The sequence below is a fragment of the Halyomorpha halys genome, unplaced genomic scaffold (assembly GCF_000696795.3).
Source record: "Halyomorpha halys isolate HHAL.00 unplaced genomic scaffold, Hhal_1.1 Scaffold2403.1, whole genome shotgun sequence".
NCBI lineage: Eukaryota > Metazoa > Arthropoda > Insecta > Hemiptera > Pentatomidae > Halyomorpha > Halyomorpha halys.
The window spans coordinates 74,137-89,629 of record NW_027111659.1 but is presented as its reverse complement, the minus strand read 5'-3'; the positions used below and the strand labels follow the sequence as shown (position 1 = coordinate 89,629).

Here is a 15,493-nt window from a genome sequence, read left to right as displayed (position 1 = left end):
CTACTTAAAAGATAAAAATCTACCCCAAAAAGCCATTCTATTTCTGGATAATGCTCCTTCGCATCCCACAGACCTCAAGAAAAATGAGGTAAGAACCATTTTTTTTTCTTCAAATGTAACTCCCTTGATTCAACCAATGGACCAAGGAGTGATCGAATCACTCAAAAGACGGAACCGATCAAAATTCATGAGCTCCTTGATTGAGAAAACAGCAACAGGTTTTAGTCTCATGGAAGCCGTAAAATCCATTAACATTAAAGATGTAATTTATATGTTAGCTGCAGCTTGGGAAGAGCTTCCACCATCAACATTGGAAAAATCTTGGAAAAAACTCTGCCCGAACATCAATGACGATCAAACTGCGGAGGTTCAAGAGAATGAGCATTCCGTGGTTCAGTTCATGCACAATTGGGAATATTTAAACAGTAGCTCTTCCATTGAAACACCTGACCAACGTGAGATTGAGGAATGGCTAAACAGTGATGAACCAGCATACAAGGCTGTGACTGATGATGAACTTATCCAAATGGTTTCAGCTGTAGAAAATGAAGAAGACGACGATGATGAGGACAATGCGGACACTCCAGCCTGCAGCTGAAAAATCAACCATTCAGAGGCAGTCGATGCTTTCGAGACAGCTCTTCGATATGCTGAACAACAAACCGTCACAAAACCAGTTGATATCATTTTTTTTTTAAAAATGGAGGGATTATGCCTCCATGAAAAGGCGCTCTTGTGTTAAACAAACAAAAATCGATAATTTTTGGTAATTTAAAATCTATCTACGCATTATGTACATTTGTACATATTAGTCATTGTAAATGTGTTTTTTTTTCATTTTGTATATTTTGTTTACATACATACCTATGTATGTATTTAAATGTTTAATTTTTCTGTTTCATTTATTTATTACATATAAATTGGTTTTGTATTATAATTTTTATGTATTTTTCATTCACCCTTAAACATACGTAAGTCTAATTCCCCAGCGTAACAGACTCCGCTTAATCCGACCTTTTCATGGGACCGACCTCACCTCAAGTCCCAAACAGGTCGTTATAACGGGGTTCCACTATAGTTCTTAATTTTTGTTAGGAAAATAATTTGAATGAACTCATTAAAAAAATTATATAATTATGATTTATCATAATTTATTGCTAGTTATAAACTCCCTATTTACTTGATTTATTAATGGGGTTAGTTATCTAACTATATATTTTTACTTGTTTACAGCTGTGATTGTGTACCTGGATTTACTGGAACACATTGTGAAAATAATATTGATGACTGTTCACAAAACAAATGTGAAAACAATGCAACATGCATTGATTTAGTTCAAGCATATGAATGCAGATGTCAGGCTGGTTATATGGGTAATTATATCAAATTAATACAATTGAAATTAGTAAACAGTTGATGATTTTAATTAGAGATTGTTTTGAACTTATTAATTTGATTATTAAACATAAATAATTAAAAGTGTTGGAATTAAAGATTTATGACAAGAAAGACCCGCAAACCTAAATAATACATTTAATGTTCTTTACTACAATAAACACAATTAAAACATATGAGCACGTTAACTGCAAAAGTCACATTCCCACTTTTTTGGGTAATATGTTACTTTAGCTCTCCAAAAAAGGTGGGAACAATTACTTCTTGTCCAGACTGTACTTTGATAAATATATAGGTTAGTTTATAATATTAACTACCTTTTAAAAAGGAAAATTTCCTTCCCTTTAGGCTCACTTCTTTCTCGCTTTAGTTAAAGTTGAACTTATAAATATCGACATTTAACACTTTTGATGTTTACAACTGATATTACTCTTGGATCCCTGTACCTTTTTCTGATATAAAACTCTACTTTCTGACAATCTTCAATGTTAGGTATTTAATATTAGAATACATTTTACAAAATAAAAATATTACAGATATTACAAAATAAAAATATTAGATATTATATATTTATATCAATCATTGGAATCTATAACCAGAAATTCTATAAATGGAGCATTTATTTTATATTTAATAAATGGGTAATATACATTTTAATGTTTTAATTTATTTTTCTAAAAGAACTATATAAACATTAATATATATTGTGTATACAAATATAGGATGTCTCTAAAATTGCTTGAGGGGGAGGAATTTAAAATTTTTTAATTGATTAATTGCATCTTATGATCCCATATTTCTATGTATGTCATATTCTATTATTATAGAGGGAAAAATTCCTCATTGAGTGGACAGGTGGTTCATTTTTAAAAGGTTTGTACAGTCTGGTCAAGAAGTAGTTGTTCCTGCCTTTTTTGGGCGAGTGAAAGTAAATAATTACCTCTTTTTTTTTAATTTTAAAAAAATCGTTAAAAACTGCAATCTGTATTGAAAAAAAAACTTTGCTAACAATGAAATGTTCTTATAGATTGTAAAGTTTGTTGATAGCTAAGTTTATTTTACAACTAATACAATTAGAAATATGAATAGTGGATATTGTAACTTTTGCAGCTATAGCCATTATATCTGTCATATTGAATATCATCACAAATGAGAGAAGATCAAAGGTTGTAATTATATCCAAAGAGACTAAACAAAATAAAAATAATGATTAGTATAATTAAATATACAGTTTCTAACAGAAAGCAGTGTGCACACATATTCACTTACTAATGTCCTGAGTAAAGTTTAACATTAACTTCATGAAGTGTAGCTTAGTACCTTAACATAAACCTGGATCAAATAAAATAATTTGAAAAAAAATTACTTGCTTGTTTATTATTGAGTTGGTTACTTACTGAAATTAAGTTCTCTAAAAGTTACTTTTGAAACAACAAAAAAGATTTGCATGAAACCATTAATCTGATATTCTACTTTTTTAAAGGTTCACTATGTGAGAAGAAGATTCCTTTTTGTACAAAAGAATTCAATCCATGCAAGAATGATGCACAGTGTGTTGATCATGTTACCCATTATACATGTGAGTGTTTGATTGGATATGCTGGAGAAAATTGTACAATTAATATTGATGATTGTAAAAATAATATGTGCCAGGTAAACCCTTTTCTCTGATAATAAATGTTTTACTTTTATTGATTTTACTATACACAGTTGTTTATTCAGATGTGGTCTATTTCACTCTTTATTATTTTGGTAAATTTAACAACACTAGACTTACATATGAATTTATATATCTGTGTGCATGTGCGATATATTGATGTGATTATATACTACTAATTATTTGTAGGAATAAATTAGTTGTTATATATAACAATACTAATGTTGAAATTAAGAAATTATCCTCAACAATAAACCTAAGTAGTCTTATTCTGGAATTTAAATGTTGGTATAATTAGCTAAAAAAAAATCCTCTTTTAAACATTTTAGAATGGTGCTACTTGCATCGATGGGGTTAATGATTACACCTGCAAATGTGCTGATGACTTCGTTGGAAAATTTTGTGAAGTTGCACCCATGGTTATGCTTTATCCTCAAACATCACCTTGTCAACACCATGACTGCAAAAATGGAATTTGTTTTCAACCCATGGGATCAAATGACTATATTTGTAAATGTGCTCCAGGGTACTCTGGTAAGTAATTTTATCTGTCAATTTCTCCACATTGACACGTCAATATGAGTCCGAAAATTCAGATTTAGTTTCACTTCTGTATTAATTTTCCTCTTATTAATTTTACTCCCAATTATCTACCTAAAATGATAATTGTGTAAATAATAAGTAAAAAACAACTTTCTTTGGCCTAAAAAACCAAAAAACAAAAACCTATAACTATCTATAACTAACTATATAACTATCTTATTTCTATTATTATTCTAGGTAAACAATGTGAATATTTAACCAGTCTCAGTTTCATGTATAATACATCTTTTGTTGAAATGGAACCTCTTCGAACAAAACCTGAAGCAAATGTGACCATGCTCTTTGCTACGACTCAAGAAAATGGAGTTCTTCTCTATGATGGTCAATCAGAGCATCTAGCTGTTGAGTTATTTAATGGTCGAATACGTGTGAGTTATGATGTTGGGAATTATCCAGTTTCCACAATGTATAGGTAAATAGTATGTTCTGCTTTTAGAAATCAAATACCGCTAAGTTTTTCATTTAAAATGTTTTGTTAACTAGTAAAAAAATCAAATTTTACTCTCAGTAGTGATTTTAATTTTCTGTTAATTTATGAATACTTTTGTTGTTATTTCTTATTTGTGATATTTCATCAATAGTAATATTATCAATATATACTTTATATTTATTATATACTAATATATTTATGTAAAGTAACTCAGGGTTACTTGGACCCATACTGAAAAAATTAGTAGAAACTTGGTAAAATGCCTCCGGATCTAGTGATTGAGCAGCTACCTGACATATAGATTGTGAATTACTTTTATATCTTCAAAATATTGACCTAGGAGTAATTTAAAATGTTTTTGATGGGTCCAAGTAAACCAGTTTCAGTATATTATAAAATAGGAACCAGCTTAAAATATATTATACATAAGTCTACAAGAGTTTATTGTTAATTCAACTATATATATATCAGGTAAAATGTTCCATGTTGATAATAAATTTCAATCATAAATCCTTAAATTATTTATTTTTTATCTTTTTCAGTTTTGAAATGGTTTCAGACGGTAAATACCATATAGTTGAGCTTCTCGCAGTAAAAAAGAATTTCACCCTTAGGGTTGACAGAGGTTTAGCAAGATCAATTATCAATGAAGGGTCTCAAGAGTATTTAAGGCTTACTACACCACTTTTTATTGGCGGTGTTCCTCCTGAACCAGGCCAAAATGCTTTTACACAATGGCATCTAAGAAATGTTACGAGCTTTAATGGTAATTTTATAGATATATTTGATTATTTATTATATACACCTCTCACTGAGCCAATTGAATTATAATTTACATTTTTTTTATTTATAAATACATTTGCTAGTTCTTTTTTGTTTGCAATGATTAAGATAATTAATATAATTGGAAATAGTCAATGAAAAATCCTCTTCCTTATTTAAATTTTTTTATTATTGTTACATCAAATAACGTTTCGGGGCTGTCACCCCATCATCAAGTATCTACGAACATGTTCACAATAATCATCCTATGTGTATAACAATTAATATATACCACAGTTTTTTTTTTTAATTTAAAAACGATTACCTTATTAAATATATCTTCTATTATCACACTTTCTGTTCTGCTGATGTAATAAAAAAAAAATTAAATTAGGAAGAGGATTTTTCATTTACTATATCCAATTACTTTAATAAAACCCATCCAGTAAAACCTTTAACTTTAAGAAGATAATTATTGTTTTATATTAAAATGTACTCATATTTATTTTTTTGTCTTCGGTTCATGTTTACGAAAAATAGTAAATTTCAGTAAAAAAGTATAAAAATTATAATTAACTTAGAATTAAATTTACAGGTTGTATGCGTGAACTATGGATAAATCATAAACTGGTAGATTTCACAAATGCAGATAGACAACAAAAAGTGACACCAGGATGTACCCTAATGCAAGATGAAGAAGAAATGATTGAGGAGGATGGACAAATAAGAGATACTGAAAATGATGATGAAGATGATATGGAGATTCAAGATAAGGATCCATGTGTAAAAAACAATTGTAAACATGGCAGTACGTGTGTAGCTAAAACTCCTTCAGAATATGCTTGTAAATGTAAATTACCTGGATGGAGTGGAAAGTATTGTGAGCAAGGTTAGTATTTTTTAATACTTATTAAATTAGGATATTGTGATACAAAAGTACCTGAAGATATGAGAGAGTCTATTATTATCATAACTCCTCAAGTTTATTTTTTTAATCCTAGCCAGGGATAGCCAGTAGTGTCATTCCATGTGAATTCAACGTGCTATTGAATCTTACCACTTCATATTTATCACAGATGTATAGAATTAAAAAAGTATGAAATTTGTACACTTGTTCTTTAATTAAAGAACTGTTAAATCCTCAGAAATGGGCCACAAAACAGAGAACAATTTCTGAAATTGCTGCAGAAGCTTCCCTAATTTACCTTAAGATATGGGATGGGTGTCATTTTACAGTATATTCCATACCTTTTCATATCATATGCAACACTGTACAGGTTAAGATAAGTTAGCATTTCTCAAAACCTAACTTAAAATTATAATTTTTATTTTCTCAGAAATTACATGTTTTAAAAATTTTCAATTATTAATTATGAGAGATAGTTGACCGTGGATGATAAATGAGGAGAAGATGGTTGGGGGTGCGGTCAATGAAAAACACAAATAAGTATTTTTAACTTATTTTAATGTGCTGACGTTTTGGCTAGAGTTTCTAGCCTTCTTCAGGGCTAAAAACAAAACAAGATAACAACCACAGTAAGTATAGAAAAATAAAAAAAATATAAAAAGAAAGTATAAACAGAATAATTTTACACATACAATGAATAATTTTAAAAAATAGAATTAATAAAATGAAGTGATGAGAGAAGCGGGAAATAAAATGTATACATAGGTAATTGAAAAACCGGGTACAATAACTTACTTAAGGAAATGAAATAAAAATAAAGTTATATAATGCAAAGAAGTATGAACATATTAGTTATTATTAATTTAAAATTTAAATATGAAAAGAAAATGAAAATTGAGAGGAAGAAAATATATGTAAAATATATAATTTAAATTTTAAATTAATAATAACTAATATGTTCATACTTCTTTGCATTATATAACTTTATTTTTATTTCATTTCCTTAAGTAAGTTATTGTACCCGCTTTTTCAATTACCTATGTATACATTTTATTTCCCGCTTCTCTCATCTCTTCATTTTATTAATTCTATTTTGTAAAATTATTCATTGTATGCGTAAAATTATTCTGTTTATACTTTCTTTTTATATATTTTTATTTTTCTATACTTACTGTGGTTGTTATCTTGTTTTGTTTTTAGCCCTGAAGAAGGCTAGAAACTCTAGCCGAAACGTCGGCACATTAAAATAAGTTAATCATACTTATTTGTGTTTTTCATTGACCGCACCCCCAACCATCTTCTCCTCATTTAAAAATTTTCATATTTATTCCTTGAATAAGTTGTATTGATATAAATCACAGGGCAAACTATAAACGTGGGATGGAAATGGCTTCAATGTTAAATTAATTAATCAATGTTTAATTAAAGAATTAAAAACTAAAGCTCCATTCTCATAAATTCAACTCTTCGTTCATATTAATTGTTATGCAAAGTTAATATTAACATTTTCATGAAAATAAACATAACCCATACCTAAATAATTATTCAGATAATAAGTAAGGAGATATATCAGGATTTTTTTTTTTTTCGCAAGCCTCTAATTCCATTGAAAAATGTTACACAATTTTTTTCAATATAGTTTTGGTAATGAACCAAGGTATAATTGGATTTTTTTGCTAGATAATGCTTTATCAATAAACATTCTTATCCAATATAGTCTTCATGGGCTGAAGTAGCAAATCTATGCTGTTAATGTATTCTATAGCCCATTCAAAACGTACTGGAGTTTGGATTTTATTTTCATGGTGTCTTTGCAGACACTTACAAGCTGCCAGACTTTATAAGACTCCTAACTCCATCATGTGTCAAGTACAATGACCAATGTTTTGTGGCAAAAAGTGCTATCTGCTTCCAATTGAGAACTTTCCTTATGAAAGCAGAAGTTTATTAGTTTTTGTATTCTTCAACAAATCCATCTGAAAAAAAAATCTTTTGTAGAAATTTGACTATCAGAAAAGTTATTAGTTTTTTTTTTTAAATGTGTGTTAACACAGCAACTGTGTTAATGTGCAGGGTATAGCATCTATAATAGCTCTATAATTCAAAAATGAGGACATATCTCAATAAAATTTCGCAGTTTTCTTAGGCTACACAATGCCAAGTTTTGAAGAAAATCTGAGATGGTAAGGTTCAAAAGTGTGTTGAATTGACATGGAATAACCCAGTAATGCAACAGCCACAATTCATTGAAAAGTTTCATTGGAAATAAACATTTCGAGTTTACCTGGTTTAGAGTAAAAACATAACTCGTATGAGACAAGCATTAAACAATCTGTTTCACAAGATTTACAGTATGTGGTATCTGAATTACTTGTAGTCCACTAACAGTCACAAGAGAATAGAATTAAGATGAAAGAATGAGAAGTTATCTTCATTGTTGTGGAAAAGGATCTCCTAGGAGAGGAACCAAACCTGTTTTAGCCAAGTTTATTGAAAACCAGCCTATTTAATTTTTTTAAAAAGATAATTTTCATTTTTTTGGTATTTCTAGGTTCATATATTACTGTTAATAGTTTTTACTGAGTATTAAAAACTAATACAAGTACTAAATAATCTACATTATTTCTTGTATATCTAATATTTATTATTTGAATTGAAACTTCATAGTTCTTACTATTGTTGTAGCCCCTACTTGCCGAAAAGAACAGACAAGAGAATTTTACTCAGAAAATGGCTGCAGGTCACGAAAACCACTTAAATTAGCTAAATGTGAAGGAGGTTGTGGAGGCTCTTGTTGCCGAGTAAGAAAAACTAAGCGTCGTAAAGTTCGCCTAATTTGCCAGAATGGTAGACGTTACACAAAGGACATAGACATAGTGAGGAAATGTGCATGTGCAAAGAAGTGTTACTAAATAACTTGCATATATTCTTTTTTGTGGCAAATGTCTTACCATTCTTCAAAATGCCAACAGTATTGCCTATTGACACCACTGCCAACAGTTTTCTGTTATGTTTTGTAAATAATTAAACTATTTTTTTTATATATATTTATATTGTCTTCATTTTTTTATATATGTTTTGTATGTTTCATATGATTTGAATTAGTTTTTAGAAAACAAAGTGTTTCTTCAACTCCCAAAATTTTAACCAAGATTTATAGTAGTTGATCTCATGAATACATATTTAAATTACTTAAGTGTTGTTTAAGAAATGAAAGTTTGTTATTGGTGTTTAAAACTTTATGATTACTATATGTATTCTGTCACATGTAGATGATAAAACATGATTTATGTATACAGTGAGTATTCACTGGTTAATTATTACTTATTTTAATGTATATTTCAATACTCTGTAAAAATCTAAGTCATTCTTATAAAATTATTAATAAAAAAATTAGAAAAAGTAAAAAAAAGTGATTAGTAATGTGAAGTTATTATGAGTATGTATAAAAAAGTGTAATAAAGTAAATGATTATATGAGAAGTTACTTCATAAAACCTAGATGCATTTCATTACTAGTGTTGAGGCACAGGAAATGTATAAATGAGATGCATTATAAACATACATATAAGTTATATGTATTTTCCTTCTGTGTTAGTGTATTTGTTGGGTAGGTGCAAAATTTATATCCTTTTGGTTGTATATATTTTATGTATATTGATGTACCTCATATACAAAGGATTAAGCAATTAAAGAACATTGTGATAAAATATTTGTGTTATTGTTTTGGTATTTTATACAGTATACCAATTGTTTAAGATAACAGAAAGATAATATGGTCTGGGTGGCGTTCAAAATGGAACTTCAAATATTTAGAACTGTTTATTTATTATTAAATGAATAGTTGTGTTTACCATTTTCAGTTATACTCTGATCCATACCCGACCATCTTGACTATCAATTATATAAACTCAACTAATAAACTTCCATTTTAAAACAATAGTTAATAATTTAGTAAACTAATTTTTGTATATAAACAATATTTTATTATTTTAATGGGTTTGTGTGATTGTTTGTATCACATAGCTATTGTCTTAAGCAAGTATTTAAGCTATGTATTTGATTATTTCAAATAACAAATTTTTATAGATATAAATTTTAAAATCATAGTTATTGTATTTTATAGACAGTATCCTGAAAGTGTTTGTATCCCCAAAGGAAAAAAAGTATATACAAATTTAAGATGGCAAAATGAGATGTTCTGCAATGTCCTTTGATTGCATAAGGTATAAATTTAGTTTGCACCTACACATAGAAATATATGCACTGAAACTTTGTATAGGGGTGTGTATATTGACTGAAATATGTTGTTGTACATTTGTGTTCATATTGCTTCTATCTTTATCGCCATGACTATTTATAATAAAACAAAATGTACTTTAGGTGTTTGATTAATTATAATTCTCCCTTGGTATACCTGTTACATTCTTTAAGTGATAGCTGTTGATTTGAACTAGGGAAGGCTAAATGATTAAACAGAAAAAATCCTAAAGAACACATTTATTAACAATTTTCATTTACACCACTTATATGTAAATAACTAGGTAAAATAACTACATAGGTATTGAGGTTAAAATGTGTAAGAAAATTAACATCAGCAATAATGTGTATATTAACAAACTGACTGAACATAAAGCCTAATAGATTCTAATAAAAGGAAGGAAAAATAAAACAAAAAATTTCTTATATGCTGTATAAGTTCCCATCTACTGGAGTTAGATAAGGTATATACAGAAAAATAAATTGCAACAACATTTATTTGTCTAAGTATTTGCTCTGGAATGTATGATGGTTAAGATAAAACATAACTAGTTTTTAAGTACATTGCCACATAAATATCATCAAAATTGTTACTTATATCTATTCATATTTCACATTTAACAAACAAACATTTTTTTAAATACTAGTTCAGTATAAACTATGCATTGGGTTAATGACTCAAAATTTACCACTCTTTTAAATGCACACAAATAAAAAGCTCAAAGGTGGCAATATACTCTGTAACATTAAAATTTGACAAAGAGCTTAAAACAGAATCGGTCAAATTTCTGAAGATTTTTTTTCATCTACAAGTTTCAATATACATGCAAGCAGTTGTTTTCTTTAAAATACTATTTATTTATGAATCTGCATTTTACAATAAGAAATCAGTTATCTATTTACTAAATTACTAAACTCATTTAGTTATAATATCAGGAATGGTATTTCCCATCTTCGGATTTAAGTTTTAAGATCATCTTTCTATTATAATCAATAACCAAATAGCTTTATAATTATATATATTGGGAATTAAAATGGATGACACATTTTAAATAAGTTCCTGATTTAAGCTCTCTATGCTCTTACTAATCTATAAATACATTACTTATAAAAACCTTACCATTGTTAACGTTAAAAGTGATCTGGGCACTACTTGTTGGCTAATTATAAATTTAATATTGAAGCAACTCATGTACCTGATTTTTTTTTCTAACATTCAAGTGTTTTAGTCCCTACTTGTTCTGTAAATTAAGAATACATTTATTTGCAATATAATCTTGAAATCTGTTAAGATGTAGAAATTATTAGTTGTATATATCTGTATATCATACATTGTAAGAATAATTGAAAAAATAAAATATTTATAATGATCAATATGTTTTTATGCAATGCTATTTTGAAAAACTTGTCCTTTCACTATTTTTAAGGTTATGAATTTGCATGATCCATGTTATTTACAACTGTACAATATACTATTGTATAACTTTTGAAAAAAAAAATATTGTTGTAATTTAATTAGAATCTTATGATGAAGACTACAAATCAAAAATAATAATTATATCAAATATTAAAAGAACTATTCATATTTCTTTAATTATTAGTAATAGTAGTGACAAGTAGGAACTGAACAAGTACTATTTTGTTACAGATGTAAAATCTTGTTTTTATTAGATTTTTTTTGATTTTTTTTTAATTTGATGAATAAAATAAAACTAAGTTTCCTTTTCAAATAATAGATTACTTTATTTAAATATATAATATATATGATGAATAATATTTGTTATTATGTCAAAATATTATCAAATCTTGTGTCTGTTCAAAATATCACATTACCTAAACATTACGTAGCCAAACATTACAGGTAAATGAGTTTAAATTTATTTACAGAACTCGGAAATTAAGCATTTTTCAAATGGAATATATTACAGTAATAATACATGTCCTGGAGGGATTGAGAATATTCTACAAAGGCCAGTATGAATTCAAGTTAAAAAACTTCCCAAATCACAAATTTGGCACAGTATTAATTTTCATCGCTTAAATCATCAATAATAAGCATATATTTGTGAAAAATGTTACTTTAAGAAAAACAGTATGATCACACAGTTTATATACAAACACACATACACACCATTGAAAAACTAACTGCAACTCCTTATATCAAAATATCTTGAAAAATTAAATTATTTGTGTGAAAAAAGAATACTCTCATGATCGATTCACAATCATAAAACAAAAATAAGTACAGTAACAACTAATAAAATACTTTAGAATTTATCGGTAACAGCAATTAAAGGTGCTAGAAAATTAATACATACAGTGCTTAGGAATTAAATGTTTTGAGGTACTTTAATGTACTATGTGGTTTATAGCACAATAATATATAATTTATTCTTAATCATACATCAGTCCTCGTAAAATTAAAATAATAATTAAAGTAAAATTCAGTATCGCCAACTTGGTATGGAATATTTTCAATTGGTAGTAGATTTGATTTAGCCAGGTAATATTTGTTGTTTGATCATTTAAATCATCTTTCTTAGAAAGTCAGCAATATTTACTTGAGTTATAATAAGCTGCCAATGATTTCAGTACGAAGGTACCAGAATCTTTAATTAATACAGTGGCTAGCTGAATGTAAACGCTATTAAATACTATAAGAAAGACACTAATCTTACTTTCTATCAGATATTAAAGTCTATTTAATATATTCATTCATTTATATAAGACTCATTAACAATACTTCTATGGCATAAAGCTTCTTTTCTATGCTTTATTATACCTACTCCCCCCCCCAAATGAATCAGTTATATTTAGGGAAAAATAAGTAACTGATGAGTGTAAAGTATTTTATAAGAAAATGATATTTTACAATTAAACTTTAATTTTTTTATGGCATTTTCATTTGTAAGTGGCAAGAAACTTTGTGATGGACAAATCATTGTCTCAGCCTTGTTAAAAACATTTTCCTGAAAGCAGTCATTTTAAATTATTGATAAACAATAATTTTGAATAAACCACAGAATAAAATTAATACTTTAATTTGAAAGTTTTACTTTTATTGTATGTCCCCCATAAAAATATAATTATAAGAACATATAAGAACTTGGTTATTAAGTACATAATGAGATCAAAATTTCCATTGAAGATTAACTTTATGTCAGTTGGTCAAACAAAACAGACAATATTCTTCCAGTTAAACATACACATTAAATATACACATATTTGTATAATGGCTATTCACTGCATCACTGAATATTATTTACCTGGCTAAATAATTTAATGAAAAAGGAAGTTAACCTCAAACGATCAGTAATTTGTTTTCTGTCCAGATAGCTTAATTGGAAAAACTAATGTTAAAGTATTTGAAGATTCCTATACAGTTAAGTGAAGACCTCAGGGAATCTTCTTTAATTTTTTTTTCACTCAACAGATTTAACAACACAACCATATACATTTATGATAAACGCAAACACCAAAAAACAGTCCTTTCAAAGCTTATTTCCTATGATACAAATATTTCTTAAGACCTACAATTAAGTACTTCTACTTATTCTTAAGTACATGGTTAGTTTGACATGGAATGTTCAATACAACTTTTAGATTTAACAAAACATAAGATGCACCTATCATGAACTATATTTACTAAAAAATATAATTCTTATTATTCAATCTATCGTTAAAATGAATAAACTTTTTAATACTTTAAATTAAATGCTTATAAGGATTTTTTTTTTCCCATTAATAATAACTTTTACTTGGTATGCATTGATTTAACAAGAAATATTTTTTTCAAAAGTTGGAGTCTTGACTAGTATCTTTGCTGAAATTCGTGATGCCATCTATTGAAATCTATATGGAACATCACAATTGATCCAGTTGCTAGGCCTGCTAATAAAAATCTGAAAAATAAAAAATCCAGTGAAAATCGCACATGAATTATCAACTTTCCTGTCCTAGATTGGGCAATGACAAAATTCACTATTTATTTATTGGAATAAATAGCTAGATTGTTTTGTTTTATTGTTTTACATCTTAAATCTCCTTAAAAGGTAAAAATGTATTTCCAAAAATGTGAGAAAGCAGTTCTATGAAGCAGGCTTCAAAGAATAATTCTAAGCAAATGTATTGTTTCTCAATGAAAGGAAATTCAAAATTAAGGGTGAGAAAGTAGGAAATTCGTTTGAAGGTAGAAAGGTAAAACTTTTAAATCCAAAAATTTGAACGTAATTGTTAAGTATGAAGGGAGTAACCAATGTCATGGTTTGGGATTCCAGGAGCGGCAGTGAAATAAACAAATTGCTATTTTTTTATCCTTAGTAATATGCATCACAGGCCTGCATTCTCACACTTTAGGAAGTATATTTTCACCTTATTATGATCTGATATGTTAAGTAAGTTCACAATCACTCGGATTTCACACACTGTGACTGGGTGTTTTTTGTCCCAGTGTTATTTATTATCCGCTGATTGGTTTTCAAATTTTTTTATAATGCATTAACATCGTATAGTCATGTTAAATAATCCCATCTTAATACATGTTCAAAAAGTTAAATAATTATGTCTTTGTAGGTAGAAATTGATTATGTTCCAATTTGATGTAATTATTTTTTCCATTAAATCCTTATTCAAGTATCAGGTGAAAAGTATGAGGTTATAACAAACTAACCACTTATTATTTATACTAACTGTTACTATATGGATAATTTTTTGGCACAATAAATTTACAAATTAGGATATTAGTAAGGTTGTAAACTTTTCTAATTTTCTTCACTTATAAAAATTAATGTGAATAGAAAATTGTTGGGGTGCAGTCAGTGAAGAAAACAAATAACTAAAAACTATTAGTGCCAATGTTTCGGCAAGAATTTCAGCCCTTCAAGATATATATATTAAAAAAAATTCTGTACTGCTATAACCCATGAAGTATGAGGTTATAACAAACTAACCACTTATTATTTATACTAACTGTTACTATATGGATAATTTTTTTGCACAAGAAATTTACAAATTAGGATGTTAGTAAGGTTGTAAACTTTTCTAATTTTCTTCACTTAAAAAAATTAATGTGAATAGAAAATTGTTGGGGGTGCAGTCAGTGAAGAAAACAAATAACTAAAAACTATTAGTGCCAATGTTTCAGCAAGAATTTCAGGCCTTCAAGATATATATATTAAAAAAAATTCTGTACTGCTAAAACCCATGAAGGGTCAAGGGTGCAGTACTGTGTAAGGAAGACCAATGGTTGTGCAAAGAGGTAATTTAGTAAGAATCTCGCTCAATTGCCAAATTTTTACCCAATTAAGGGTACCCACTTTATGAGGCCTGGTGGACCCCTGAGGGCTCCTGAATCCATAGGGCTGACTCACAGCTACAGTGAAACAGAAAATAATTATCTGCTACAGCCAGATTGAACCTGGGCCCTTGGAGTTAGTGGCATAGTGCCTTAACACAGAGCTACTCACTACCAAAAAAAATAT

General features: G+C 28.0%; 2 protein-coding genes across 2 annotated transcripts in view; one reads left to right on the top strand and one right to left on the bottom strand.

Moving 5' to 3' along the window:
* sli (slit guidance ligand) overlaps positions 1-10,135 on the top strand; it is a gene marked incomplete at its 5' end in the record, with an annotated part of 108,929 nt that extends 98,794 nt beyond the window's left edge. Inside the window, 7 exon segments of the mRNA XM_014437270.2 lie at positions 1,234-1,373; positions 2,879-3,048; positions 3,382-3,586; positions 3,833-4,067; positions 4,628-4,851; positions 5,443-5,736; positions 8,440-10,135. Coding sequence (XP_014292756.1) covers positions 1,234-1,373; positions 2,879-3,048; positions 3,382-3,586; positions 3,833-4,067; positions 4,628-4,851; positions 5,443-5,736; positions 8,440-8,666 — 1,495 coding nt within the window.
* Positions 10,136-10,238: 103 nt separating this feature from the next.
* Positions 10,239-15,493, bottom strand: part of LOC106691484 (neurobeachin) — a 27,903-nt gene continuing 22,648 nt past the window's right edge. Inside the window, exon 16 of the mRNA XM_014437271.2 lies at positions 10,239-13,915. Within this exon, the coding sequence (XP_014292757.2) occupies positions 13,825-13,915 (91 nt within the window). The 3' untranslated portion in view covers positions 10,239-13,824. The remainder of the gene's footprint in view (positions 13,916-15,493) is intronic.